Below are 11900 nucleotides of genomic sequence, written 5' to 3'. Positions count from 1 at the left end.
TACCAGGACACAGGTACACGAGCAGCTGAGGTGTCAATACCCTCTCATGTGAAAAGGAGTTTCTAGTAAGGGGACACTTCCACACCCAGCTCATTGTCACCAGCTGATGATCCTCCATCTCCAGTTCATTCCAAAGCCCTTAACAGAAGGGAAAGAACAAGGACAGCGTGGATGGACAGTGGTTACAAACAAAAAAAAACAAAAAAAACAAAAAACAAAGAAACCCCATGAATTCAAAAAGTAATTCCTATGTTTGTTAATGCTCACAGCCTTACGTTAAAAATCCCTTGCTCTGACTCCTGTTGGTGTAAAATTGAAGTATCTTGTAAAACTCTACAGAACTATCTTCCTCTCCTCTACTCCAAGCATATTCTTGATTTTAACTACTGGCAGAATGCACTGCACAGCAGTCTGGCCCCATGTGGGCACAGGAAACAGAGGGATCTGTCCAAATAATGATAACCCCCCCCCAGTGCTGGACACAAAGTCTCTGGCCAAAGGGTCCCTCATCACCTGGAGTCACCTCTCTCCCCTGTCCACTGCTCCAGAAAACAAACTACAGCTACATTTACAGGGAAAGGTGTCCTCCACAAAAAAGTTACAAGCACACTTTTTACAAAGTTAAGATTTATACTGACATTGCAATAATTTGTTAGAGAAATATATTTTTCCAAATACTACAAACTTGTAACTTCAACATTTATTAGAAGTATTAAACCCATTATTACAGGACCTAATCTATTGGTTTTAGGGCTTGAATGGCCACATGGCTTGCCTAAAACTCAATAAACCACCATAACATGATAACCTGCCATTGCTACCAAGTAAGTAAAGGCTGCAGCAGGAGGCTTTAGTGTTCACATGGTCATCTAAGGATAAAAAGTAAAGCTATTAATTCTTCAGAATGGTATTATTTGTATTTTTAAAGGAATCATATTTGGAAAGTGTAGCTTTAGGTGAAGCAAGTTCTAAGAGGAGAGTAATCTTTATATGTAGCCATAAGAAAACTCCACATTTTCTTGAAATTGACAACACTGATTAGAGACCAATTAAAAAACTACAAGGAAAAAAAAAACCAAAGGTTAATTAAAATATCTAATTATATTCACAGATGTAAAGAGAACATAAAATTAAGGAAAGAAGTGTAAAGTAAAAACAGCCTTAGCAATTAAATGCATTTTAGATTATGAATGAACCAATTTCACAGACCACTGGTAATTCTCCAGCAGCTCTGCAATAATGATGTTCTGTGGCAGTACTCACCGTTTTCAGAAGTCTGGGGAATACCGTGAGCAGAGTTAACCCAGCCAGGGATCCCCAAGGTCTCAGATGTGACTCTCTAACCACTCGTCTGCTGCCATCCTGCCCCAGTCTCACTCTCACCCAGCCCTGCCTGGGTGCCCCAACGCACTTGGAGTTTTCCCATGAAGAAATAATGTTGGGCAGCAGCTGCTTCTTTTCTTGCCTGACTGGATTAAGGCTGAGGAACCTGCAGATGAAGGTATTGCACTGCAAATTGACAAAACACGTTACAAACACACCCACAAATCTGCCAGATTGCCACCTCTGCCAGGAGTCCACAGGGATGAGTCACACCTGTGGGCTTGGTGCCCTTCCTCCGGGTGCAGGCTGCAGCTTCTACTCTCCTGTATTTCATGGAATCATGGAATGGTTTGGGCTGGAAGAAACCTTTAAGACCATTCAGGTCCAACCCCCTGCCATGGGCAGGGACTCCTTCCACTGTCCCAGGTTGCTTTAAGCCTCTTCCAACCTGTTCTTGAACACTTCCAGGGATGGGGCATCCACAACTTCTCTGAACAACTATCTCTTGAAGACTTCAAAACATTAATGATCAAAATCTGGTCAAGTTAATGCACTATCCTTCATAAATGCAAGAGCACACTACTGCCAGCAACTGGTGCAGCTGAAAAGCTCAATGGGGAAATAACCCTTTCTTCAGGGCTACCCTGTCATAAAGAGTGACAGTCATCTGCTGAACCTTGTGCCATGGTCACTGCTGGATCTCTAAATATCACCTCACCTCCAAGAGCCAGAAATGTACAGCAAGTGGTTTATCACTACAGAAGAGCAATTCCTAACACTCCTCGCACAGGAGTGACTTGGAAGAGCTCTGGTCAATAATTTTTTTTTCTACATTCCTGCAGTGTGTTTGTCAGGAGCTTATGGGGCTTCCTGTCATTTTGTCTGCTGTCACAACTCCAGCCAGTTCTCAATCACAGGCATGTCTCCAGTTTTTACCTAAAGACCAGTATTATTTACTGTTCTGCTTTGATACAACCAGCCTGACATCAGAATCAAGTAGGAATTTAGTCAGGCATAATCAAGCACACCCAACACAACCTGGGAAGGTGAAATCACTTGTACTTGATACAATACTAGATAGAGATCAATTGAAAAAATAAAGTAAGAAAAGCTAAAAACCGTATCATGTCAAGGTATGGACACGTTCCAAAGGGCTTCTTGCCCATGTCACCTGGAGCTGTGCTTCTACACACTCCCTGAACCTTTACTGTAATGGCAAAACTGAATGGTCCTTGATTCTCAACACCTCCTCAACATCAAGAGTTCTCTGAAGGACACAAAATCCAGTGTCCTGCAGCCCTCAGACACCCACACGCTTCTCCCAGATGGAAGCTGAGTCAATCTGGGCTCCCAGGGGGCTTGGAGAGATTAAAACCATGAGTCCCAACAAAGAGGTACTGCAAACCCTGACCCCAGCACCATCAGTCTGATGCTTTACAAGCTGGTTGGGGTTGTTTGCATTCCTCAGGCACATACAGGGAGGGGTTTGTCTTCTCAGCTCTTGCAAAATCCAATTACCCAAGATCTGTAACCAGCTGTGCTCATCACCTGCTTTCTCAGAGATCAGAAGCATCTCAGGTAACTTTTAGAGCAGCCAAAAGGCAGCTGTGTGAACCTGGGTTTACCATTTCCTTTGGAAAAAGGTAACAACAGACTTGTGCTATCTTAATGAATACAAGGTATTTATTTAAAAGTTCAACAGATCCTTTGCTGTACAATTCAAATCTTGCAATAATCACAGGTTTCCATCAGAAATTCACTTCCATGTATATTAATGAAAAAAAGCATCTTTGTGGGAAAAAATCAAGTAAGTACACTTGTAACTTTGCTTTTTTTTAACTATACCTTGTGTACTACCAAAAGATTTTTAGAGAATCTTAAGATTGATGAAAACCTGGCAGTTTAAAAACGGCCTTCTGCTGTTCCATTCTTTATGTGCCTATTTCCTCTTCCATATTCCTATTAAACTTGCCATACCCTCAGTTTTCAATTCTTCACTATATGCTTAAGAAGGGATTCAAACATGAATTTATCTATGTTACTGAGTGGCAATAGGGATATTAAATTAAGTCTCTGAAGATGCACAGTAAGGTCAGTTCAATATGGGCCAAGAGGAAAAAAAAAAGCAGGGGAATGAACAGATCCTGAGAAGTTAAAAATTCCCAGTTACGTTTGCAAAGGAAAACTGAGTTTTCCCACTGTTTGGATCCTAAGCCACCCTGATAATCAGGAGCCAGAGCATCCCAGTGAGATAATGGAAATCTGAAAACTTTAAAGGAGACTATTATAAATACTTTGCTTCCACCCCCCACACTCCTCCTCGGAAAGAATTTAAGGGCATACAAAACAATCCTGAACAGAACTGAGCAGATGCCTGAAGAGGTTTTCAGACTCATTTTATTTGCTGAGTTTGGATAGCATGCATCATTTTACAGCACCGGTAGACAAGTCAGTGAAGCACACTGCTCTCAGGAACTTGTACTGTGGAATGTCTCAAAACCACTGCCCTCTCCCCCTCCACTCCAGTACGTAACACTAGCTGAAGACAAGACAGACACACATCAGGGCAACTTCCTTATGGCTACAAATACTCATAGCAGCGACTTTTAAAGGAGGGTTTATTAAATCAAGTCATTGCACTTGGGTCATTTATTGCTATAGCGAACAAAGGCCATTAAATAACAAACACCTCTCATTTGTGGCTTTAACTGATTGTCTTGTTCTCTTCATCCTCTGCAAGCTCACACACAGGCACAATTTCTGCAGAGCAACCCATTCCAAGATTTGTTTCGTGCTCCAATCACAGTGAAGAGCTTGTATAACAAAACTGGGTCCCCCATTAGGTTCAATTCTTGTTTTTATCACCTGCTTTACAGGCATAAGTTCCAGGCAAGAGTTGAGTGTCTGATGAGAAGCACATGATTCCTCAATTCATTTGTGATGCACTTGGGCAATTCAAGGTTAAAAGCATTAAGAGTGAACCAGCTTGCTACCAATTTGACTACCAAATATTACTCCATATCTGCGAAGTGTATTGATCAGATTTCAATGAGATTTCATGAACTATTTGAAACAGTAATGGAGAAACATTTCCCAATGAACTTTTTGACATTTGTATTTTATGACACAAACTGTGGAAGAATCCCATGGTGTGGAATTACTCTCAAGCAGTAACACTTCCATGTCACTTGAACAAATGACATACTGAATAATTACTATATTATGACTTCCCATGAAGAGAAGCTTAATTACTTTCTTTTATTGGTGAAGTTGACAAACTATGAGGCATGCTTTTGTCTTTTAAGTTATAGCAGACCTAAAGGAGTTGAGCTGATTAACAGAACTAATGAATTTGACTGACTTTCTAAAGCTGTATGTTTTTTAATTCTTTAATCAGACAAACACAGCAATAAACACCATTGTCTCCCATCACTTTGCATATTATTTGTGTGTTATTCTGGTGCAAGTTTTGAGCCCAGGGGTTAAAGATAATGGTAATCCACAAGATCTCAACTTCTTTTCCATAAAGACACCACCTTGGACACCAGTACAATGATGTCAAAGCAATTGTTCCAATCGCTTATTAAAACACAAAGATGTTACTAAGTTTAGAGGTATGCAATATACTGAGAAAGTTTATGGCATAAATATATAAATATTGAGAGCTTTTGAGAGTATCAAAGTTCCAAAGGGATTTATTTGGAGATATATTATAAACAAAACCTGACTATTGTAAAAAGAAATCAAGATGCATACTTGAACCACTAGAAAGACTGATGACTTCAGAAACACAGAAGTACAGATGCTGTGACTTGAGGTTTACTCTTTCATGCTCTACAATGTAATATTTTAGGCACAACAGGTTGAGTTGAGACTCGACCCTCCCTTTGTTTCTGTATTCCTTGCATTTTGTCGTTTAACAGTTAATTTTGTCATGATTTCACAATTAAGTCTTAAATCCCTTTTTAATCCAATAGTGCAAGTGACAAACCATTCTGCTGAACTACTGGAATTAAATCATTCAATCTTTTTACAATGCATAGGAGTTTCACCTGCTTCATTGCACTAACAAATTCCTATCTCATTATTAATACTATGCTGTTCATAACTTGAGTATTCTCACTGCAGACAGGCACAACAGCATAACCCTGGGTAAGACTGCCAAAATTATACAAATATTATATATTCCCTTTTGCTTGTAGGGGAAAAGTAGTGACTACAATTACAATACAGCCATTCCATCCCTTCCAACAGACTACTTTACAGATTAGTTGCAAAGACAGATCACCCTATTTATAGTATAGATCTCTTTAAAAATTAAGCTACAGGTATTCAATAAAAATCTATTAAGAATTCCCTCTCCTTTCTATACAGATTCAGTAGTATTTTCAAGCAAACCAAAAAAATAAGGTCTGCAATTCCAGCACAGTAAGAAATAAGGCCTCTTTTATATTGGCAAAAAAATTACACCATTACTCTTTTTTGTTTTCTTATTTTTCTGAATATAAGACTATATTCCTTTTTTTACTATATTTTTTCTTTAAGACTGTAGAACTCCAGAGCATCCATTAAAATGAAATAAGAGTCAGTTCTCCTTGCGTTCAGCTTTGAATTCCTGGCGAGTTAAAAACATTGAGTCCATAACCGTCTCATGTAGACATCACTGCTTTCTTCAATTTTTCTATTTCAAGCTGAAAAAACAAACATTTTGAAAAGAAAGTCATTACTAAGGTAGCTATAAAATTTTCTGAGCTTTCACCAAAGTTATAACCTTTACATTGCAAAGACACGTATTACACCATAGAAGCATCTGACAGTACAGTACTTTAAAGTTGATTTGCTAAAAGAACAGGAATTTAAAATAATTAAAAATTTGACTACAGTTCTGGTATAATCTTTTCAAAATAAAAAAAATCTGATTGATAAATCAGTTTATCTGGGTAAACTCTCTCTGAAAAAAGAAGTCAAAGCTGGGTTATGCAATCACCTGACAGGTCCCCACGTAATGCTGCCCCATCACCTGAGAGCAGCTTCCTAAACCAGCCTTTCATGCAAAACACTGTCTGGATTAATTTGTATTTCCTGACACGGACTTAGAGGACACCTGGAGTTGCATCCTCTTCATCTCCACTGCATATTTAAGGCATCTGCATTGATTGCTTTAGAGTCACATTAAAGAGAGACGCACCAGAAGTTTCTCTCACGTGTTTCAAGTAGCTTTGTAGTGAGCAAGATGTACTATTTCACAAGATGTACTATTAAAATGCCCTTTTGTACCAGACTGAAATAATTTCCTACAATGAGCTCATCCTATTAACTACCTAATGGCATCATATTGCACTGCAGGTAGTGTTCTTCATCAGTAAATTGAGGCGTGGCATTCATACATAAGGGAATTTTTCAGATGCATTCTGTTGTTTTGGAAAATCATCCACACTTAATATTGAAACAATTCACCAAAAATTTAGAGAAGTTTACTTTTGTCTTTCTTTTGATTACTTAAATTAAATAGGACTTTCAATCTTATAAATGCAAAGTATTAACTGTCTCTCCTGGAACTTGTCCAATTGGACATATTTCTAGAAAAGAGCAAAATCCAACAGCACTAAACTGAACTGCCACCCCAACCACCACACTGATTGTTACAAATAATATTCCAGAAAAAGCAAGCTGAACTTGGATCTTCTATATACATCAAAATGCCTCATGAGGCATTCATTTAATCACAAAATAAAACAGCAACACAAAAAGAGACTGAACAGGTTTGTTAAGACTTTCCTGTGACATCAAATCCCAGAACAAAGCCCACACACCCCTGAACTCCCCATGCCCTCCCAAAGCAGTAACATCACCTCCAGATTGCTTCGCAACAGTTTCTCTTCTTCCAAATCCTTCTTTAGCTTTTCCAGTTCTCTCCTAAAAATAGTTAAGATAGAAACAGAAGTTGTAAGGGAGGAAAAGAAACTTCACATTACTGAGGACAGGATGCACAGGCCTTGTTTAAATTTTACAAGAGGGATTCACAAAACAAGGCACATGCCCATCAGTGAACTGTTCCTCACATCCGCTGGACCACAAGTTTCCACCATCACTCAACACTTCTGACCTACTGCTATTCACCTATCCCTAATTTTTAATCCCAGTTTTAAGGAATCTACTTACACATTTGTGCTGTTATTTAGTATTTAAAGTTGAATTCAAGCTAAAATAACCTAAAATAACATGGCTACTTCTACACAGAGAATATATTACTTAGAATACAAGTCATGTCAATACTGCAAGTACTTATGCACAGTGTTACACAAGGCCCGCACCATGTATTTATGTCATTACCACAAAAAATTAACTACTTTTCCTTACAATGAAAGCACAAACTGTTTAAGAAATACTTTCAAAAAGATGTAATGGATGCAGGAGTGCAAAGTAGGATGGAAAAAATGTGTACAAATTCCAAAAATACTCTGACATAAATTTGTACGTATTTAGGACATTTAGTAGGATCAATTTCAACAGAAAATACCAATATTAATTAATAATATGCTATTAGCATAGAATAATTAATATGTTATTCGCATAGAATAGCTTTCTTATTTTAAAGTCTGGCATTGAAGACATTTATAAGATGTTTATATAACCCCTTGCAAATTGATTAAGGAAATATTTACCCATGCTCTTTCTTCAGGGCATCTACTAAACCCATTAAATCATTAATCTGAGTCCTGAGCTCTTCCACAGAAATTTTTTCATCGTATGTTTCTCCTTTCAGATGCAGGTCTCCAGGTAAAAAGTCGAGTATGACAGAACTTGGTCTCTGAGATGAAGGTGGAATCAGTGGGCTGAATGCAGATGGCTAAAAAATAAATTGGCAGAGAGGTAAGAAGTAAAATCTTTATGAACTGAATCCTTACAGCACACAGATTGTACCAGGATAGGAGCTAAATGTGCATAAGTTCCCTTAATTTTCTACATAAAAGGTAAAAAAAAAAGGTCCAGTTTGAATGGATTACTGGTGTATATGAGATGGTTACTTTATACAGCTCGTAATTAAGGATTTACCTGAGGTTCTTCTGTAGTCACTAAAAAAAAAGTACTTACACTTCAGTCCTCTTCACTTAAAAGAAAAAAAAGTGCTTTAATGGATTCCACTGGATCATTATAAACTTCTGTGCACTCCACTGATCTGCTCAGCTATTCTGTCTGTCAGGAGACTGAAGGCTCACCAGATACGGAACTTATTTGGGAAATACCACCTGATATACCAGTTCTCATCAGAATCATGCACTTTGCAAGTATAAACAAACTTCAATACTAAATTTCTTACTATTTATACTATATGACTGAGCTCACTTGTACATAACTACAAGCACTGGCATTCAGATGATTGTGTGAACCTGTACTGGAAATGCAAACAGGATGAACCTAACACCAGGCTCCCTGGTACTCCTTTGGCTCCTTGGTAGCACCATACCTTCTTTGTTTCAACTGGCTTTGGTTTGGCACTTTCTTCTTCTTTCTGCACCTTCAATATTTTTTCTGGACCCACATTTTGACTTGCCTGGTAAACCATTCATAAGGAATGAAAAAGTTTTCAGAATTAAAAAGAAAAACAACAAAACCTAAAAGTAAATAAATAAAAAAAAACCCTTTCCCATGTTTCTAAAAAAGCAGTATTAAAGGGGAAAACCAAGTAACAAAACTTAAACTGCTACACTAGCAGACTTTTCTGTCCCTGACAGTCAGAACTTTCCTTCCCCACATTGAGCTGAACTTAAATCAAACACAGGAATCTTGGGCAGGATTTTCAAGCATATTTGCAATATTTGAGTCTGTGACACTTTTGGGAGCCTGTAGGTGCTTCCATAAAACACAAATGGGCAGTAACTGTAGATGGTAACTGGCATAACTATGCAACATCCAGTGGCAAAAACTGATTTCAAGGACACTGCACCACCTGCTTCTCATTATCTGCCAACCTCACATCAGCACTAAGAACACAATCCCCATGTTACAGCAGCATAAAATTTATAGTGGCCAGTTGTCAGTCACTAAAGACACTTTCAGAACTGTGTATGTACCACACCTATTGCACCATCAGGGAGGCCAGAAGAGCTGAGCATTTCCTGCAGCAACACCCCATGGAACAGAAACACTTCCCTCAGCTGCAATACAGCTCCAGCTGTTTCCCTTACATTCACTTCCCTGCTGGGAATGGATCTCCCTGCACACAAAACCTACAGGAACTGAACCCCTGCAGTATTTTGCTCTTCAGATAAATGCCTCAGAAGACTGTTCCCCAGTGTAGTCCTGTTTCCTGGGAAGCCAGTTTTGAGTTCCCTACTAGGAGAACACCCCCAAAATACTCACAGGACTACTGCTATTGAAACGGGAAGGCAGCCTCCTACCAGGCATCTTGGGCCGATTCGCGGTCGGGTGTGACAGATTATCTGAGGTAGCTATTACATCATCAAAGCTTAACAGATCTACAAAAGATGAAAACAGAGACCACCATCAAGACCAGAAAGTTTTGCTGAGTTCTTTTTATCCCTTTTTTTTAACTTGAGAGACAAAAAAAAGAATTATCAGAATTCTTAGTGTTTTGAGGATTTTCAGCATGTACAACACATGAGGTATCTGAAACAACTGCATGACTTTGACATATCTGGAAAACTGTATTTTCCCCCTTGAAAAAAAAAATAATTCAACTAGAACTTAAATTCAAGTTAATTTGTGTGAACAGAAGAAATGCTCTAGCAATGTGGCAGCATCTGCAGAAAATATGTTTATTACTTTTTCTCAGAGCCGCCATATTCCACTACTTGAGAGCATATTTTCTTGTCATTGAACTTGCATGAAAAGCATGAAAATGCAAGTTTAGTGACTAAGACAAAAATAAAAGCAAAACGGTAAATTACATACTGGTGTACTCCACACACTGGTGAAAGCTAACAAAACATTACTTGCACCTATGTCTGTGCAGGGTAGATTTTTTAATGTTGAGTGTCTAAAGATAATACACAACTTCATAAAGACTTGAATAAAACACTCCAAAACTCCACTCTTGTACTTTATTCAATCACACAGATCTCTTTGCTCATTAGGCTCTTTACGCTCACATCTCTAGGAAAACTCTCTCTCTCAGATCAGCAGAAATGCTTTACATCCTCTGGGAACAGGCAACTTCAGGAAAAAAGTTGATAATAGGAAATACTGACCACAACTAGTCTTAGTAACATAAGTAAGTATTTCGCCTAAGTAAGAACAGGACTTGGCCTTTTCTCCACAAAAATAAACATACTTACCTGGCAACAGATGTTTAGTGAGATTGAGGAGTGCTTTTTATTTAAGCATTGACATAAGAGTACAGTTATTATATATAATTTACAACCCAATCATCACTTATTCTATAGACTAACTTAAATGCCACACAATATTTACTACAGGCATCATAAACAACATTCAAGATTTTGGGTTTGATTTTTTTTCATGACCTCTGATTCTTACTTGATATTATGATTTAGCAAATAGAACCTATGGTATCTCTTTTCCTGCATTCCCATTAAGGTCAGATAAGAAAAAAGCCTTGGGTACACCGAGCCAGACCATTCATGCCCCTTCAGTGTCTGGATGTCTTAAAATCGTCTGATTAACCCAAGTTTTACTTACACATTGTCAAAGCTATTTTATACCTGTAGGTACTAAGTAGGTACTAAGTTTTCCACTGAATGTTTTAATTGATTTTAATCTGTTCTCTGCATTAATATCCTTGAAGGCCTTAGAACATTCAGCTCCTTTGGACAGCTCTGACCAGACCTACTTCATCACCCATTCCTTTATAGCACTGTTACCAATCAGTTTTGCTGCTTTTTACTTCTATTCAAGAGAATGTCAAGACAGTCTTTTGTAAACATGCAACCACACCTGCAATTAAACAAGCAGGGAGAGAAAAAAAAAATAAAAAAAGAAAGACAAAACGGAAGAGTGATGAATGGCAAGCAGCTGACGGAAAAGAGGATGAGGGAGAAATAAATGAGAAGGGATTTCTGTTCCTGTCTGTGCCAATAAAGTATTTCATTTAATACACTGCAAGCAACAGTGACCATGGGGTCATCTGCATGGTGTTTACTCAGTTCTCAGCAATCCCAGAGTACAAAGCTGTCAGACTCACAGAGGGCTTTAGGCTGGAAGGAATCTTAAAGATCACCCTGTTCAAACCCCTGCCATGGTCAGGGGCACCTCCCACTAGACCAGGCTGCCAAAGGGCAAATTAGGATTTGTGTTAGTTAGGTATCATTAAAAAGGTAACAAGAAAAAATTTTATGGCTATTTTCCCCTCATTTCACTAATTTCTGACTTTAAATGATCCTTTTGTCATTCCACAGAAATGACAAATCATTTTGCCAGAAATTTAAGTAATAATTATAAATTTAGTTGCTATTATGATTGTAATGCCAGTCCTGTCTCCACAAACAGTAAACATCAGGCATATTAAAAATATATTAAGAAAAATGCAAAGTTTGAAAAAAAAATCCACAATATTTGACAAGACTTGAAGACTGCTAGGGTCCTGAACTGTGTAC

General features: G+C 38.2%; 1 protein-coding gene across 3 annotated transcripts in view; it reads right to left on the bottom strand.

Moving 5' to 3' along the window:
• Positions 1–3686: 3686 nt before the first annotated feature.
• Positions 3687–11900, bottom strand: part of LOC121344692 (CD2 associated protein) — a 77379-nt gene continuing 69165 nt past the window's right edge. For 2 of the 3 annotated variants that reach the window (XM_041420878.1, XM_041420895.1), the window contains 5 exons: positions 9688–9803; positions 8792–8878; positions 7989–8173; positions 7176–7239; positions 3687–6014 (listed from right to left, as the gene is read on the bottom strand). In XM_041420878.1, the coding sequence (XP_041276812.1) occupies positions 5973–6014; positions 7176–7239; positions 7989–8173; positions 8792–8878; positions 9688–9803 (494 nt within the window). In that variant the 3' untranslated portion in view covers positions 3687–5972. The remainder of the gene's footprint in view (positions 6015–7175; positions 7240–7988; positions 8174–8791; positions 8879–9687; positions 9804–11900) is intronic. The other variant, XM_041420886.1, reaches the window with a different exon arrangement.

Source organism: Onychostruthus taczanowskii, unplaced genomic scaffold, assembly GCF_017590055.1.
Source record: "Onychostruthus taczanowskii isolate IOZ18803 unplaced genomic scaffold, ASM1759005v1 scaffold11, whole genome shotgun sequence".
NCBI lineage: Eukaryota > Metazoa > Chordata > Aves > Passeriformes > Passeridae > Onychostruthus > Onychostruthus taczanowskii.
The sequence above is the reverse complement of the archived record's forward strand: the minus strand, read 5'-3'. Positions and strand labels throughout refer to the sequence as shown.